The sequence below is a fragment of the Bos indicus genome, chromosome 10 (assembly GCF_029378745.1).
Source record: "Bos indicus isolate NIAB-ARS_2022 breed Sahiwal x Tharparkar chromosome 10, NIAB-ARS_B.indTharparkar_mat_pri_1.0, whole genome shotgun sequence".
NCBI classification, from domain to species: domain Eukaryota; kingdom Metazoa; phylum Chordata; class Mammalia; order Artiodactyla; family Bovidae; genus Bos; species Bos indicus.
In genome coordinates this window covers 76,442,027-76,456,678 of record NC_091769.1, presented here as the reverse complement: position 1 = coordinate 76,456,678, position 14,652 = coordinate 76,442,027, and the positions used below count along the sequence as shown (strand labels likewise).

Below are 14,652 nucleotides of genomic sequence, written 5' to 3'. Positions count from 1 at the left end.
TTGGGACCTCCTCCTCCTCCTGTTTGCACAGCTGGATGGGACTGGGCTCCTCCCGGCTCCCCAAGGGCAGGCTGCTGCTTTCCCACTCCGTCCAGATGTCAGAGCCCGGCCCCAGAGGGCCCAGCAGCTGGGACCCTCCCTCACAGTACGTTTCTAGCGTTTGGGGGGCGCCGGAACCCTCGTCCAGTCCCGTGCGCTACCGGTCGGTTCAGGGTCGCCCATTCCCCGCACCTCCCCCACGCTTGCCTTCCGTGGGCCTGTCCGCCTCTGGCCTTGAGTCACTTCCCCCGCCATGCCCCACCCCGCCCGACCGCCTCCCCTCGTAGGCTCCCGGGGCTTAAGCTTCCCTGGCCCCGCGCCCTCACTCCTCTTCCCGCGAAGACGCGGGTGCACCCTTTCCCGCCCCCATCTCTGAATTGAGGTGGTGCCTGTGTTTTTGCACACCCTGGGGAAAGTCCCCGGGTCACGCGGTTGTGTGTGGGGGAGCCTGTGACGCTCAGGTTGCTCTCCACGCTTCCGCCTACAGAGTCACGACTAGCAACCGTGGTGAAGGCACCCGGAGAGCGGGCCGACCCCCGCCAAGCCAGTTGAGCTGGCGGGCGAGCGGGCGGGACGGCGCGCACGTATGCACGCACGCACGCACACTTCGGCCCCCGCGCCTCAGGTTCCTCAGCTACAAGGGGCGCGGTCACGTGGGGCCCTTCGCCGGGCGGCTGGCGCGGGAAGCCGCGCGAGAGCGGGCCGCGGGGTGCGTGAGCCGGCGCCGCCGCGTGACGTACGCGGCGCGGGAGGCGCCCCTCCCGCACGGAGAAGTCGGCCGCCTGCGTGCCGCGGCGGCCTCTGGGTAAGCGACGCGGCCCGGCCCCTGTGGGCTGCCCCGGGCTCAGTCCCTCCCGCCGCGAGCCGCCTGGGGCGGCGGCCTGCAGCTGCGCCGGTCGCGGGACAGATGCAAGTAGCTGGGGAGATGGGTGTTTCTGGTCCGTTTGAGATGTCAATCAGGGCACTGGAGGAAAATGGCAACCGTCAGTGAAAGCTGGGCGGAGGATGTCCAGAGCGGCCTTTGCCCACACCACCCGGCCGCCGGGCCCGACGCAGGCCGGGACTGGGCTCCGGGGCGCTTCAAAGGGACGGAGACCTTCCGCCTGGGGGTCCCGGGGCGACTTGGCGCGGGAAGCCCCTACGGGCCTGCGGCATTCCCCAGGCTGCTGCACCCTCGACCCCTCTCGCCAGTGGGCGGGTCTCCAGGTGCCACTTGCGGAATGCTTCAGGCACTGTCCTGCGTCTCCCCTCCACAGCCCCGTTTGTGATTACCCCGTCTCTAGGGCAAGAATTCCCCCTCATCTCCATAATTCTTTTTTCAGATTATTTTAATCTCATTCTAAGTCAGTTTTTCTTTTTAAAGCCTGCTCCATCTATCGCTGACTTCTTCTGCACTATTTGGAGAAATCAAGCTGATGTCAAATTGCTTAGGCAGCGCCTAGCGCCGTACCTGGAAATTGACAGCAGCTAACATGTTTCAGGCAATGGCACCCCACTCCAGTACTCTTGCCTGGAAAATCCATGGACGGAGGAGCCTGGTAGGCTGCAGTCCATGGGGTCGCTAAGAGTCGGACACGTCTGAGCGACTTCACTTTCACTTTTCTCTTTCATTTGTTGGAGAAGGCAATGGCAACCCACTCCAGTATTCTTGCCTGGAGAATCCCAGGGACAGCGGAGCCTGGTGGGCTTCCGTCTGTGGGGTCGCACAGAGTCGGACACGACTGAAGCGACTTAGCAGCAGCAGCAGCAACATGTTTGATAAATTAACGCCCCGGTTCCCCCCAGTGGCATGCATTCTCTTGAGACTCCTCTTTGGCAAAGCTGTTATTCTCACAGGATTTTGTGAAGTATGTAAAGTACACCTTAGAATAACAAGTCTTAAAGCCGAAAGGGGCCTAATAGAAAATGCAGTTCATCCCTCTCATTTTACAGGTGAGGACACCAGGCCAAAAGACTGGCTTGATCGAAGTCCTATACCTCTTCAATAACTAGATTCCAGGGCTCTAGATGTCTTGGTCTTCACAGTCCTCACCACACCAGGAGTACGATGCCTATTTAACCCACTCACTGTAGAGACTTATATGCTAGAGGTGATTATACTTGATTCCGATTATTGAGAAATCAGACTTGGCTAGTGTGATGACTCTGGCATCTTAAGGAATGTGGTTGGCACTATTTCTAGGTGGAATAGACTGCCTATTAATGTACTTTGAGCTCAAAGCTCCTCCCCCTCCCCCACACAAAAACATTGAGCTCTATTTTCTGCAAGAATAACCAAGATGTGCAGCATTAGTTGCTTCCTTGGGTAAAGGCACCAGAGATCACTTTGGCAATCTGAATGTGCTTTAATTCAGAGTGAACTATTAATCCATTATCAGACGTCAGCTCTCTAATAGGGAACAAAACAGTGATGGGATAGGAAGCAGAATAGATGAGTTCTGATGGCTGGGAGGTTTTCAGGAACCAATAGAACATCACAGGGATAGTCAGCAAGAAGACAGGAGGGGACCGCACATAATTTGCTACACCTTTTCTCCCAGCGCAGCTCTGAATGTCTTATTTGGAGGTAGCAGAGATGGATTTGGTCCTTGTTTATTGAGTAAACAGCCCAACAGCAACCTGCAGTGACCCGCTGCTCTTTCATAGATGAATTATGAATACTTAGCAAAATGGAGGTAGTATTGTCTCCCATCTTACAAGCGAGGAAACAAGCTCAGAAAGGTTTACCTGGCTTCAATGATGCTGTCATTTGCAGTAGAATTCAAGGCTAAATCACTTTATCTCCCAAGTTTGGTCAGTGCTCTTTTGCATTAGATCTTGCTACCACTTCAAGCCAGGAAGGGGATGAGTGAATCGCCTGTGGCTGATTTATTGGCGCCTGTGGTTGCCCAGAGAGGCTGAGCAGGACTTTCAGCTGCCCTCTACGCCTTAGAAAGTAGAGCTGTGTGCTTCCACCCTATCTCCTGAGGGGAGTGCGGAGGAGCCAGGCTGTCTAGCTGGGGAGGAGGGGCCCAAGTGCCTTGGCCATAAATTATCCTGGTCAGGGCTGTGCTGGGAAGTGTTGCATAATGCCCTCCCCAACACTGAACCAAAGTGATTTATTTACTATGGTCCGTAGATGGTGCTTGACCATCTTGTTAAAGAAAAACTTGTACATTTTAGTAATAAAGGCCAGAAAAGAGTTGGGGGTTTTATATTATTGCAGGTTTTTTCCTTGTCTTAAAAAGCAGTGCAGGTGCTCTTATCTTGATAAATTATAAAGTACTTCTATACCACTTCCTGTGCCCCCTTTCTGCTTATTTATTCCAAATTGCATGTGAACTTCAGTCTCTTGAGAAAAGAATGCTAAGAAAAATACTGTTCCAGTTTATAGTTACCAGCACAGGCTGTGGAGTCAAATATAGCTTTTGATCCCCACTTTGTACTATTTGCTTGTTGTATGTCCTAAGTCTAGGTTTTTTCTTATCTGTAAAGTGGAAATAGAAATAATACATATAGTCATGGTGTGGATTAAAACAGATAGTGTACATACAGCATTTAGCACAAGGCCTTAAACATACTATTTACTCTATAATAATAGCTATTAATAACTGTAACAACATTTCTTCTAGGCTAGAAAAGATATTGCTGCTTGAATTTGCTTAGGGAGAGTGGAGGAAGAGGAAAGAAAGTGTTTGAAGCAAACAGTAGTTTCAGGATTATTGGTTGAATTTATTAACACATCTGCTTTCCTTTTCTAGCAGGATTTTTTTTTTTTTTTTCTTTTTTAATCTTACCTGGAGAAAATGTGTTTATAGTGTTAAGTTAGTTATTTTTGAATATTTTTCAATTCATTATTTCCCTGGTTACAAGTCAATCATACAATGGCTCTTTAATTCCTCCTGAGAAATCCTAGGCACTTTAAGCAAAGGGTTTCATTAACGCATGTGGATAATGTGTGTGTGGAACATTGCGTGGCAGAGGAAGCGTTGGTTCGCCTATATTCAGAAGTTATAATCATTCTTGTTTGTACTGTGTTCCAGGTCTGTACCAGCGTTGTTGTTTTCCAGTTTTCTCCAGCTTTTTCTTTCAGAAATGCAGACTTCATTTTTTTTTTAGTGGACCAAGAGGAAACTTTTCCTTTACAGGGTTCTGATATTTTTAAGATCCAGGAGCAGTTTGCACTCACCGGTGTTAGCTTTCACGTTTGCCTGGCATTGCGGCTTTATCAGGCATCCCACGCGTTGGTTAGATGGGGGTAGAGATGTAGAAGGCTGGCTGTGTCTACCAACAGGCAGCAGGCCCCAAACTAACGTTTCCCCTGTTCCGTTAAAGGTTTCTAGAGCTTAACTGCTCTTCCTGTACCATCTACTGCGTCTGCTCCTTGCCCTCTTCTCTTACATTCTCAGGGAGATTTTCATTAGCAAATGCCTAGAATTACTGCAGGGTTTACCTCACACAATAATTTTCAGATTTTGAAATTTCCCTGTCATTTTCAGATACTATAAAAATAGATATAATAGTGTCTGAGAGAGTAAATATACCTCTTTTTCCTAAGTAGTTTTAAAAAGGAAGTTTGAAAATGATGTGTTCTTCATCTGCCCCCAAGACCCATACTACTTTGGAAATATGTGTTTCTTGATCTGGCAAATTTTTAGTTTACAGTTAAAATTAGAATTACAGTGGTTGATTTTGGTTCATTTAATGTAATTCGTATAATTCCCACATTTTAAGCCCTTCTTGTGAAATAGCTTTTCTCTGTAATTTTAGTGTGTGAAATAGTCTCTTGGATTTCCTGGGTCCCTTGTTCTTCTAATGCAGTGGTTCTTAATTGAGGCATTATATTAGAATCACCTGTATGTTAGTCACTCAGTCGTGTCCAGCTCTTTGTTACCCCACGGGCTGTAGCCTGCCAGGCTCCCCTGTCCGTGAAATTCTCCAGGCAAGAGATACTGAAGTGGGTTGCTGTTACCTTCTCCAGGAATCACCTGAGGAGGCTAAAAAAGGCTCTGTGCCTCACCCTCAGCAGTTCTGTTTGGGTTAATCTGGAGTAGGACTCAGACATCAGTACAGCTCTGCATAGAAGGTTTTACAATGCAGTTAGAGCCACTATTCTGGGGTGAAATGATTTCTGCAAACATTCTTTCTCTTGGTTATAAAACATTACACTGCCACAATCATGTGAAGGTAAATTAAAAAGTTAAAATCATTGTATAAAGTCTTAGTAAGTAGCACTTTGGATATTTCTGCTTTTACCTTTGTATTTATAGCCATGAGTAAGTATCTCAAAAAAGCTGTACACATTCCTAGGCCAACTTTCCTGTCTCCGTGTCTTAATAATTAATAATAAAGTTACACTGGTAGAAACCACAAAGAAAATAAGTGTTTTCCAGAGAAACAGATGTCTTACTCCTTTTGTTTATTCTTTTATTGAAGAGTCTTATAGCCTGCCAGAATGAAAACTTGCATATTGTAGGACATTATTCTGGCTGTCATAGGTCTGAGAGTCCAGATCTGAGAGTCCAGTCTGTCTATTATAAAATATTTTTTTTAGTAAATTCAAAGATGTTGGATATCAAGCTAACGTTGAAACTGTTCTAGCTTACTTAGATTGAGCTAATCCAGAGTTATTACAGTCTAGTAAGTAAACATTTTTTTGTAGTCTCTTAAATATCAGTGCTATTATTATAAATATCGCTTTGATAACAGATAAACCATTTTAAGATGTAGCAGCATTACATTTGGCTATGCATTTGTAAATATAATGGTAAGTTATTTTATTGCCACCTCTCACATTTTAAATCTCCACGAAAATTTCTCACATGTAACTTCTAAGATGTTTCTGTACACATAGGAAACTTTGACTCTTCCACATACTAAAGAAAATCAAATAAGTAGGCCAAAAATGATGAACAAAGGCTATATTAAAAGCCTCTCTAATAATTTGTAAAGTGAGTTGTATTGGAAAACGTCCTGAATTAACTATGTGATGTTTTGGTTCTATTAACATGAGGTAAAGTCTGGTTGTGCTGCCTTAAAACATGAAATGTCTATAATGCAAACAAGTTTGAATGAACTTATATATATATATATATATATGACTTTATTTAACATATTTGAGTTTATTTCATTTTATAAACATGAAACATTTATCCCCTTATTTGATTCAATATATTTGCAAAATCTGCCATCAGTATATATGTTGATAGTTCTAGATGGGGATTTTGAAGAAAGGGTACTGAGTTTGAGGTCAGACTTGAAGTTCTGCCAGTACCATTTAACAGGTAGTTATCTGATTTTGGTTACCTTTCCTGCCTTCTCTGAGCTTATGGTTTCTTAACCTGAAAATGGAAATAATACAGGATCTGCTTTAGTACCTCACAGAATCAAAAAAAGATAGTGTAGGAGAGAGGTTCTCAAAGTGTGGTCCATGGACACCTTGAAGTTTCCTGAATTTCTTTCAGCGGTTTACAAGTATCTCGCTTTTGCCAAGGCAATTTCTCTTAATACATTTGAACCAAAACATCATGTGGCAATAGATTGATTGAAAAGGCAGAGAAAAGAATCCAGCTATAGTTTTTAAAGCCAGGTATTAAAGAAGATTGCAAAATATAAGTGCCACCCTTCACAGTGGATAAGAATCTACCTACCTAGTACAGGGGACACAGGTTCAATCCCTAGTCTTGGAAGATTCCACGTGCTGCAGAGCATCTAAGCCCACAGGCCGCCAACTACTAAACCCATGCTCTAGAGCCCTTAAGCCGCAACTACTGAGACTGTGCCACAACTACTGAAGCCCACATGCCCCAGAGCCCACGAGCTGCAACTTCTGAGCCCACATGCTGCAAATACTGAAGCCCAAGTGCCTGGAGTCTGTGTTCCGCAACAAGAGAAGCCCACGCACTGCAACGAAGAGTAGCCCCAGCCTGCCGCAACTAGGGAAAGCCCACACATGTACACAGAAAGCAGTGAAGACCCAGTGCAGCCAAAAATAAGTATTTAAAAACCGATGCCACCCATCTCACTTAAAAGAGTTATGTTTGAGAATGTGTGTTACTTATATTAATATGTAATGGGTTTATTGTTATTTCAAACATTAAAATTTAAAAAATTTCTCATTCTAATTCTGAATATGATAGTGATGAACATAACCCACATAACAGCCCTTAGTACTTTTCTTAAGAGTGTAGATGGATCTGAAGAACAAAACTTTTTAGAACAGCTAATAAAGGGTAATGACTGAGTAGTTCTGTCAGGAAAATTCTGCAAGTGAAAATTGTAAAGTTGAAAAAAAGTTTGAAAACGACTATATGGCATTACAGAGCGACAAAAAAGCAAGCAGAAACTGGAATGAGATCTATACTTGGAAGAATGGAACCGTTGTGAATAATTTTCCATTTTTATGGCTTTTAGCCTGAGAAAGGCCCAAGTTGGGGACATGAGGACATGCCTAAAACTGTGATAGTAATCTGTAGTCTTACTTGCTTGAAGAAAAGAGGACAGAGTTCAGAGTGACCACATAGGTAGAAAGTAGGGAGGAAAATCCTAGAAAGGTTGTCGAGGGGACCCCCAAATAATGTGTATAAACTCAGCTTAAATCTCTTGCCAACCCTGAAATGTATATGTGTGTTGAGCAGCCTCCAAACAGCACACCTAACACAGAAAAAACCCCAAACCATAGTGGAGGCAGAACTTGGGAGTTTAAGTTCAGCCTAGTTAATTTGCAAAAACAAAACAAAAAAACATTGGTGCTGTTGGGAAGAATATTGTAGTACCTAGAGTCTTTAGTAATGACAGTGTCTAAGATATTATCCAAGATGATGAGACACATGAAGAAACAGGAAACCATCATCCTAATTGAGATTGACCCCAAGATGACCCAGAGGTTGGATTTAGCTGAGAAGATTTAAAGCAACTACTGTAACTGCTGAAGGATATAAAGGAAAATAAGGTCATAATATGTGAATAAACTGGAAATCTCAGCAGAGAAATAGAAACTTAGAAAAAAATGAGATGAAAATTTTAGTCCTGAAACTATATCTGAGATTAAAAAATGGGTTAACAGGAATGATGAACTTGAAGATAGGTAAATGGAAATGATCTTATCTGAAGCAGAAAGAGAAATGACTGTATGTGAAAGTTCTCTGTAAACTTCAACACTCTATATTAACAGATCAGATCAGTCGCTCAGTCGTGTCCGACTCTTTGCGACCCCATAATGGGTTTCTTTCAAGGCCTAAGCTTACCTCTTTCCTCTGCATATGGACTGACATCATAGTTTGTAAATTGGTGCCATCGAGATTCTCTCTCCTTAGCTCAGCTTTGTGCTTTCCACAATCAAAAAAAAAAATCCTTTTTTTCCTCCACAGCTCACTGCTGCATTTATACTTTTGATTCTGTTCTTTCCAGCTTCTAGAGATTCTACCCCTCTTCAGCCTGGAAGACTTTGATCTGCCCTTCCCTCAATATCCTGTTCTATCTGTACCTATCCTCAATGGCCTCTGCTTTCTAACATTCTAACATCCCCCTGCAATCAGATACTTTGCTCTTTCCCAGAGTGTTGAGGGAGGTCACCAGAAACCTTGGTCAGCACACTTGGGGGGTGTTTGTAATAGGTCTCTGCCCCATGTTTCTCAGCCACTCCTTTCATCAAGGTTTCTTGCCTTTTCTTGTGTTAGTCGCTGAGTCGTGTCTGACTTTTTGTGACCCCATGGACTGTCGCCTGCCAGGCTCCTCTGTCCATGAGGTTCTCCAGGCAAGAATACTGGAGTGGGTTGCCATTCCCTTCAAAGCATCCACCTTTTCTTTACCTCCCTCAATAACAATATATTTTCTTACTTCTCTTCATCTGTCTAGCTGTATCCATGTTTCTCAAGGATTCATTTCTACTTTTTTCATATTTTTTTACTTGGTAATCCCATCCATTCCTGGTGACTTCAACCCAGTTATTTTGGAGGACCTCCTCTCCAGTGCTGCCTGTATCTCCACTGGTAACTAAACATTTCTACTCAGTTGTCCTAGGGTGACACCTCAAACTCACTGTATCCAAAATGAAGCTTCTCTCTCACCAAGCCAGTTTCCGTGCCTCTCCTCTGGCATTCTGCTATACTACCTGTATATCAACACCTTGCACGTGGCAGTTACTCTGCAAAAAGGATCCTGAGGAAGGAATGAATTCTTCCAGTTGCCCAAGCTGGAATTCTGAAACTCACTTTTGATTTGATCTTCTCTGTGACTGACCACATCCAATTCTCTGCTGATGCTTGTCAGTTCTCCATCTGGTATATCTTCTTGTATTCCTTTCTTCATTCCCACTGCCATTATTTGGATGTTACAAAAGACTACTTGCTGATCTTTATTGCTCCGTGCCTTTTCTTTGTTAATCTTTTATATTTGTTGCTAGTAGAGCAGTCTTGATTCTCAGGCCTAATGATCATGATTTTACTCATTCTGGTTTTTTTCCTGCCTGGAATGCTCTGTTCACCTCCATTTTCATCTAAATCCAGTTCAAATGGTTTATTTCTCATTGGGTTTCCTGTCATTTATCTCCCCCTCCTGCTGTCCAATTGCTCTTATGGCACTTACCACTTTTGCTTCATGTCATAATTGCTCTTTTTTATGTTTTGTCTCCCCTGTTAGCTTATTGACTGCAACATCATTGTAATTTTTTTCTGTCCCTGTGCCTTGTATGGTGCATGCTTTCAAATACTTTCCTTTATTAAATTTCTCTTCACAAAGTATTTGTTTGATGAGTGAATTTAACTGTTACTCATAGACCATTAACCACACATTTTTATATATGTGGCTTTTTAGTGTGTGCTATTTTCATTTCTACATGGTTCAATAGTTCACTATACTAATGCACTATTTATATACACCATATGTATATATATATGTATGTATGTGTATATATATATAGATAGAGAGAGAGAGAGAGAGAGAGAGAGAGAGTGAACTGTTGAAAATGTTTTCGATCCAAGGCATGTGTTTTGGAGACAGTTTGTAAGACTGGTTTAAAGTACTTCAACCTTAACTATTTTATTGAATCTAAGACTTGTTTTTCACATATTGAAATATCCAATATAGAGTTTTAATTTGGTTTTTTAATCTCCTTATAAATTGGTGGTATTTTAGAATCAGGGAAATGTGGTAAATACAATAAATAATGACTTGATTAATTGGCCTTTTGGAACAATACCCACAACTTGGATTTTTTATTATGTTTTTAGAGGATAGGCTCAGGTCACTGTAGTTTCTGTTATCTTAATTTCTTATTTTATTTCTGCTTAAAAGCTTTTAAAATGAGATAGAAAGGGATATGGGTTTTGTTCTGTTACTCGAGGGAGGACCAGGGGGAAGCTATTATGTTTGAATTAGAATTTTTTAAAGTAGTATGTGAATATAGAGTTAAAAGATGTTTTAGGATTCTTAAAGTATAATACTATTCATATAAAAACCTTCTTAAGGGATATATGGGACTTCCCTGGTGGCTCAGATGGTAAAGTGTCTGCCTACAATGCAGGAAACCCGGGTTCAATCCCTGGGTTGGGAAGATCTCCTGGAGAAGGAAATGGTAACCCACTCCAGTATTCTTGCCTGGAAAATCCCATGGACGGAGGAGCCTGGTAGGCTACAGTCCATGCAGTCACAAAGAATAGGACATGACTGAACGACTTCACTTTCACTTTCAAGGGATATATACATATGCAGTAGAACTATGATGATGTACAAGAGAGTCATGAACACTAAATCAAGATGGTGGCTGCCTTTGGAGGCAAGGAGTTGGGGGTGGTAGGGGATAGACTAAGGGAGAGATGCAGTGGTTTTCTTCCCTGTTTGTGATTGTTTACTCTCTATGCCTGGGGCCAGGTGGATGGGAGGTGGGTGCTTGTTACATTGTGCTCTTTATCTACTTATCTGTTTGAAATACTTCAGCATATTCAAACATGATAGTTCCCCCCCCCCCCACCCCGCCCTTAACTCCCTGTTCTCTAGTTTTCCTGGCAGAGGTTTCTTTGAACCTTTCCAGACATGTGTACATAAACAAGAATATATTTATGCATAAATTCTTATCCCACCTTTAAAAATAAAATAACCACTCTACCACTTTTTCATAAATAGTAGTCTTCTCTACACAATTTTACATTTTGCTCCTTTTTAACTTAATATGTATTGGAGATTATTCCATAGTAGTACATTAAATACGTGGTTTTAACAAAAATAGCTCTAACTTTTTATCAGTAATTGCTTTTGTCTTTACCAGTTTTAAATGTTTATTTTGCTGTGTCACATTTGCTTAAGTAGCAGGAATCTGGGTTTCTCCCTGATTCTTCTTTCCAGGTATTCCTCTGAGACTTCCCAGGGTGCTTGATGACTGTTCCCTCTGCTCCTTCAGTTGGTGGGTTGTGTCTTTTTCTGGGAGGTGGAGAGGGAGGACCCTGGGGGTCTGGAGTCCAGTGCCCAGGTTTGAATCCCCACCTCTGCATCTCACTAGCAACATGATCTTGGGTCAGTCAACTCTCTGTGCTGATTGTTTCCTCACCTGTAAAATGGATTGATTATTTCCTTTCTCACAAAATTGTATTGAAAATTAAATGAATGAAAAATTCCTGACACACAGGAAACATTATAAACTGTTGATGATTTTTATTATCCATCACTCAGCATTTTGCAGCCCAAGCTACTGCCAGTCTCCAGACAGCTAACCCCCCACTCTTATCACTGACCTCCTTAAGACTTTGATCTGTCTGGTTAGTGAGAAAGCTTCATTCTTTTTTTATGCTATGCTAAGTCACTTCAGTCGTGTCCGACTCTGTGCGACCCCATAGACGGCAGCCCACCAGGCTCCCCCGTCCCTGGGATTCTCCAGGCAAGAACACTGGAGTGGGCTGCCATTTCCTTCTCCAGTGCATGAAAGTGAAAAGTGAAAGTGAAGTCGCTCAGTCGCGTCCGACTCTTAGCGACCCCATGGATTGCAGCCTAACAGGCTCCTCCGTCCATGGGATTTTCCAAGCAAGAGTACTGGAGTGGGGTGCCATTGCCTTCTCCCATTCTTTTTTTAGGACCTGCTCTTTTAGGGAAGGTTCTCCCAGACCCCAGTGATGCCCTTTGTACTACAGCTGCCTTCTCTTTGAAGCACTAGGGCTCTGCAGAGTTGAGGTGGAGAAGGTGGACGGAGAGGATGGCAGAGCCTCCGGCTTCCAGGGTGCCCTCACATGTTCTTGCTGCTCTGCTCACACTAGGCTTCTCCACCACAATTCTTTTGCATGTTCTTCCCAAGGCATGATTTTTTTTCCCCCTGAGACCAGTGGTCCCATCCAGTATTCTACTTCTTTGGAAACCTCCATGCTTGTATGTGTCTGAGTCCAGTTAAGGTCAGGGCTTAGGTTCTTTCCCACTGGGCTCCAAGCCCCATGTGGCTTGACATCTATTTTAAGGGCTTCTGTGACTGATAAGTTTCCCAAACTTTATATGATAGTTAGGTGGCCAGTTCCCCTGAGTACACAGAGGATCCCTAAGGAGCAGGGACAGCTCTTGCCTAGCCAGGACACACTGTAATGTTATTTAGAGTCGACATTTGAACAGTAGTTTCCTTTACAAGGTGCTTTTCACGTAACTTATCTCATCTGGCCCTGAGGCAAAGATCCGTACCTCATTCCCATTTTTGCCAGTGAGGAAACTGAGGACTAGAACACTGTGGTCACATAGATAAGAAAAGGACAAACTTCCTCTTTCACATCTTTGCACCCACAGCAAGTAACTTTCTTACCAGATTTTAAAAAGGCCATGTGTTACCTGTTCAGTACAGTTGATATCAGTTATCATAATTTAATGTTAGCTAAGTTCAGGGTTAGATTAACAGTATTGAAAACTTGAGTAATTTCATTTAGATTTAGGTCTCCCTGTCCTCTGTAGGTTTGTGTGAACAATTTGGTAAAAAAAAAACCAACTATATTGTCCTTTTTCTCAGAGCCACAATGGACACAGCTAGCCATAGCCTTGTTCTTCTGCAGCAGCTGAACATGCAGCGAGAATTTGGTTTTCTGTGTGATTGCACCGTTGCTATTGGAGACGTCTACTTCAAAGCCCACAGAGCAGTGCTTGCTGCTTTTTCTAACTATTTCAAGATGATATTTATTCACCAAACAAGGTAAGGAGGTGCTTTTGTAAATCAGAAGAATTTTTAATACCGTGATATAGCTAAGCTTTATTATAACATCATTTTTGGGTATTCTTTTTTATGGGATCACCTTAGGAAATAATAAAAAATTATCATTTTTTTACACATCTGTAATTAAGCTCTGTATAGGATCCATGGTGGAAGATAAGAATGAAAACAATAAAACAAGTTTATTTATTTGTTTAATCCCATAACCAACCACTAAGCATTTATCTAATGTAAATTCTACCGTTATCCATACTTTTTTTTAGAGAAAAAGAAACTGTGATTGAGTTATTAAGTAACTTGTCCATCTAGGATGGACAGCTAATAAATGAAAATAATAAATGAAACTCAAATGCAAATCTGTGCTCTTAGTTACTAAGTTTAGTTGATTTCTGTTCCTTAATATTTTCATAGCAAGATTTCAGTGTCATAACTCCACCCACCTGGTGCCGGCAGAGGAGCCCTGCCGGTGGGCAGCAGAGTCTGTTCCACCCTTCTTTCCTCTCTGGGCTCTGCCTCTCTGCGGGCGGCGGTGTCCTCAGCCCCAGTTTCTGTGGCCCTGCCGCCGAATCCGACCCTGGGTCGAGTGGCGCCGTCCCCACAGAGGGAGGGCCGATATTCCATATTGTAATTCAAAGGTCATTTGTTTCAAATATTTTTAAAAAATTTAGATTAACTCAACATGATAGGTAGAGGGGTATAAAATGGTATCCAGATTCTGAGCTTTTGGTAAAAAATAGCTTTAATGCATCTTAGGTTAAAAGTGATGGAACACTATGCTTTTTTAGAAGACTTTACATTTGGCATTTCTCTGGCAGTCCAGTGGTTAAGACGCTGTGCTTCCCCTGCAGGGGGCGCAGGTTCGATCTCTGGTCAGGGAACTAAGATCATGGGCCAGGTGGCTTGGCCAAAAATAGAAAATAGACATTTATAGTCTAAGAGAGAGGTAATGCATGTAAGGAAAATAATTGCAGTGTAATTGATCTCTTTGTGCCTCAGTTTCCTTCTCTGTAAGACACTAGAATAGTATATCCACTTCATGATGTTGAGAAAAATAAATGGATTAATAATACTAAAATGTTTGGAACAGAGCTTTGCACTGTTAGCTGCTACTATTAATTGTGTGATGTGTATAGTCGAAGTGCTGCACAAAGTAGACTGGAGTGTCAGCCTTATTTTGGGAGGATTAGAACAGGTTTTACAGAGGTTCTGAATCTTAAAGGATCAGGAGGAGTTTTTCAGATGTTATAGAGGAATGCCAATAATTGCAATTGTAGGCAGAGGAAAAAAATGCAAGAAAACATATGCAGATATGAATCAGGCTAGCACATTCAAAAAATGGAGTAAATCAGAATGATTGGTATATATGATAAAAAGGGGAGAGGAGATTAGAGTCAGGGACAGGTCATGGGTAGCCTTTTTTGTCACACAAGTTTCCTCTCCAACTTAAGTGTCAGTGTAGAAACTAG

General features: G+C 42.6%; 1 protein-coding gene across 6 annotated transcripts in view; it reads left to right on the top strand.

Moving 5' to 3' along the window:
- Nucleotides 1-17: 17 nt before the first annotated feature.
- The window catches only part of ZBTB25 (zinc finger and BTB domain containing 25), a 34,663-nt gene continuing 20,028 nt past the window's right edge, over nt 18-14,652 (top strand). For 4 of the 6 annotated variants that reach the window (XM_070796729.1, XM_070796728.1, XM_070796731.1 and 1 more), the window contains exons 1-2: nt 18-145; nt 12,989-13,168. In XM_070796729.1, coding sequence (XP_070652830.1) covers nt 36-145; nt 12,989-13,168 — 290 coding nt within the window. In that variant the 5' untranslated portion in view covers nt 18-35. The other 2 variants (XM_019969052.2, XM_070796730.1) reach the window with 2 other exon arrangements.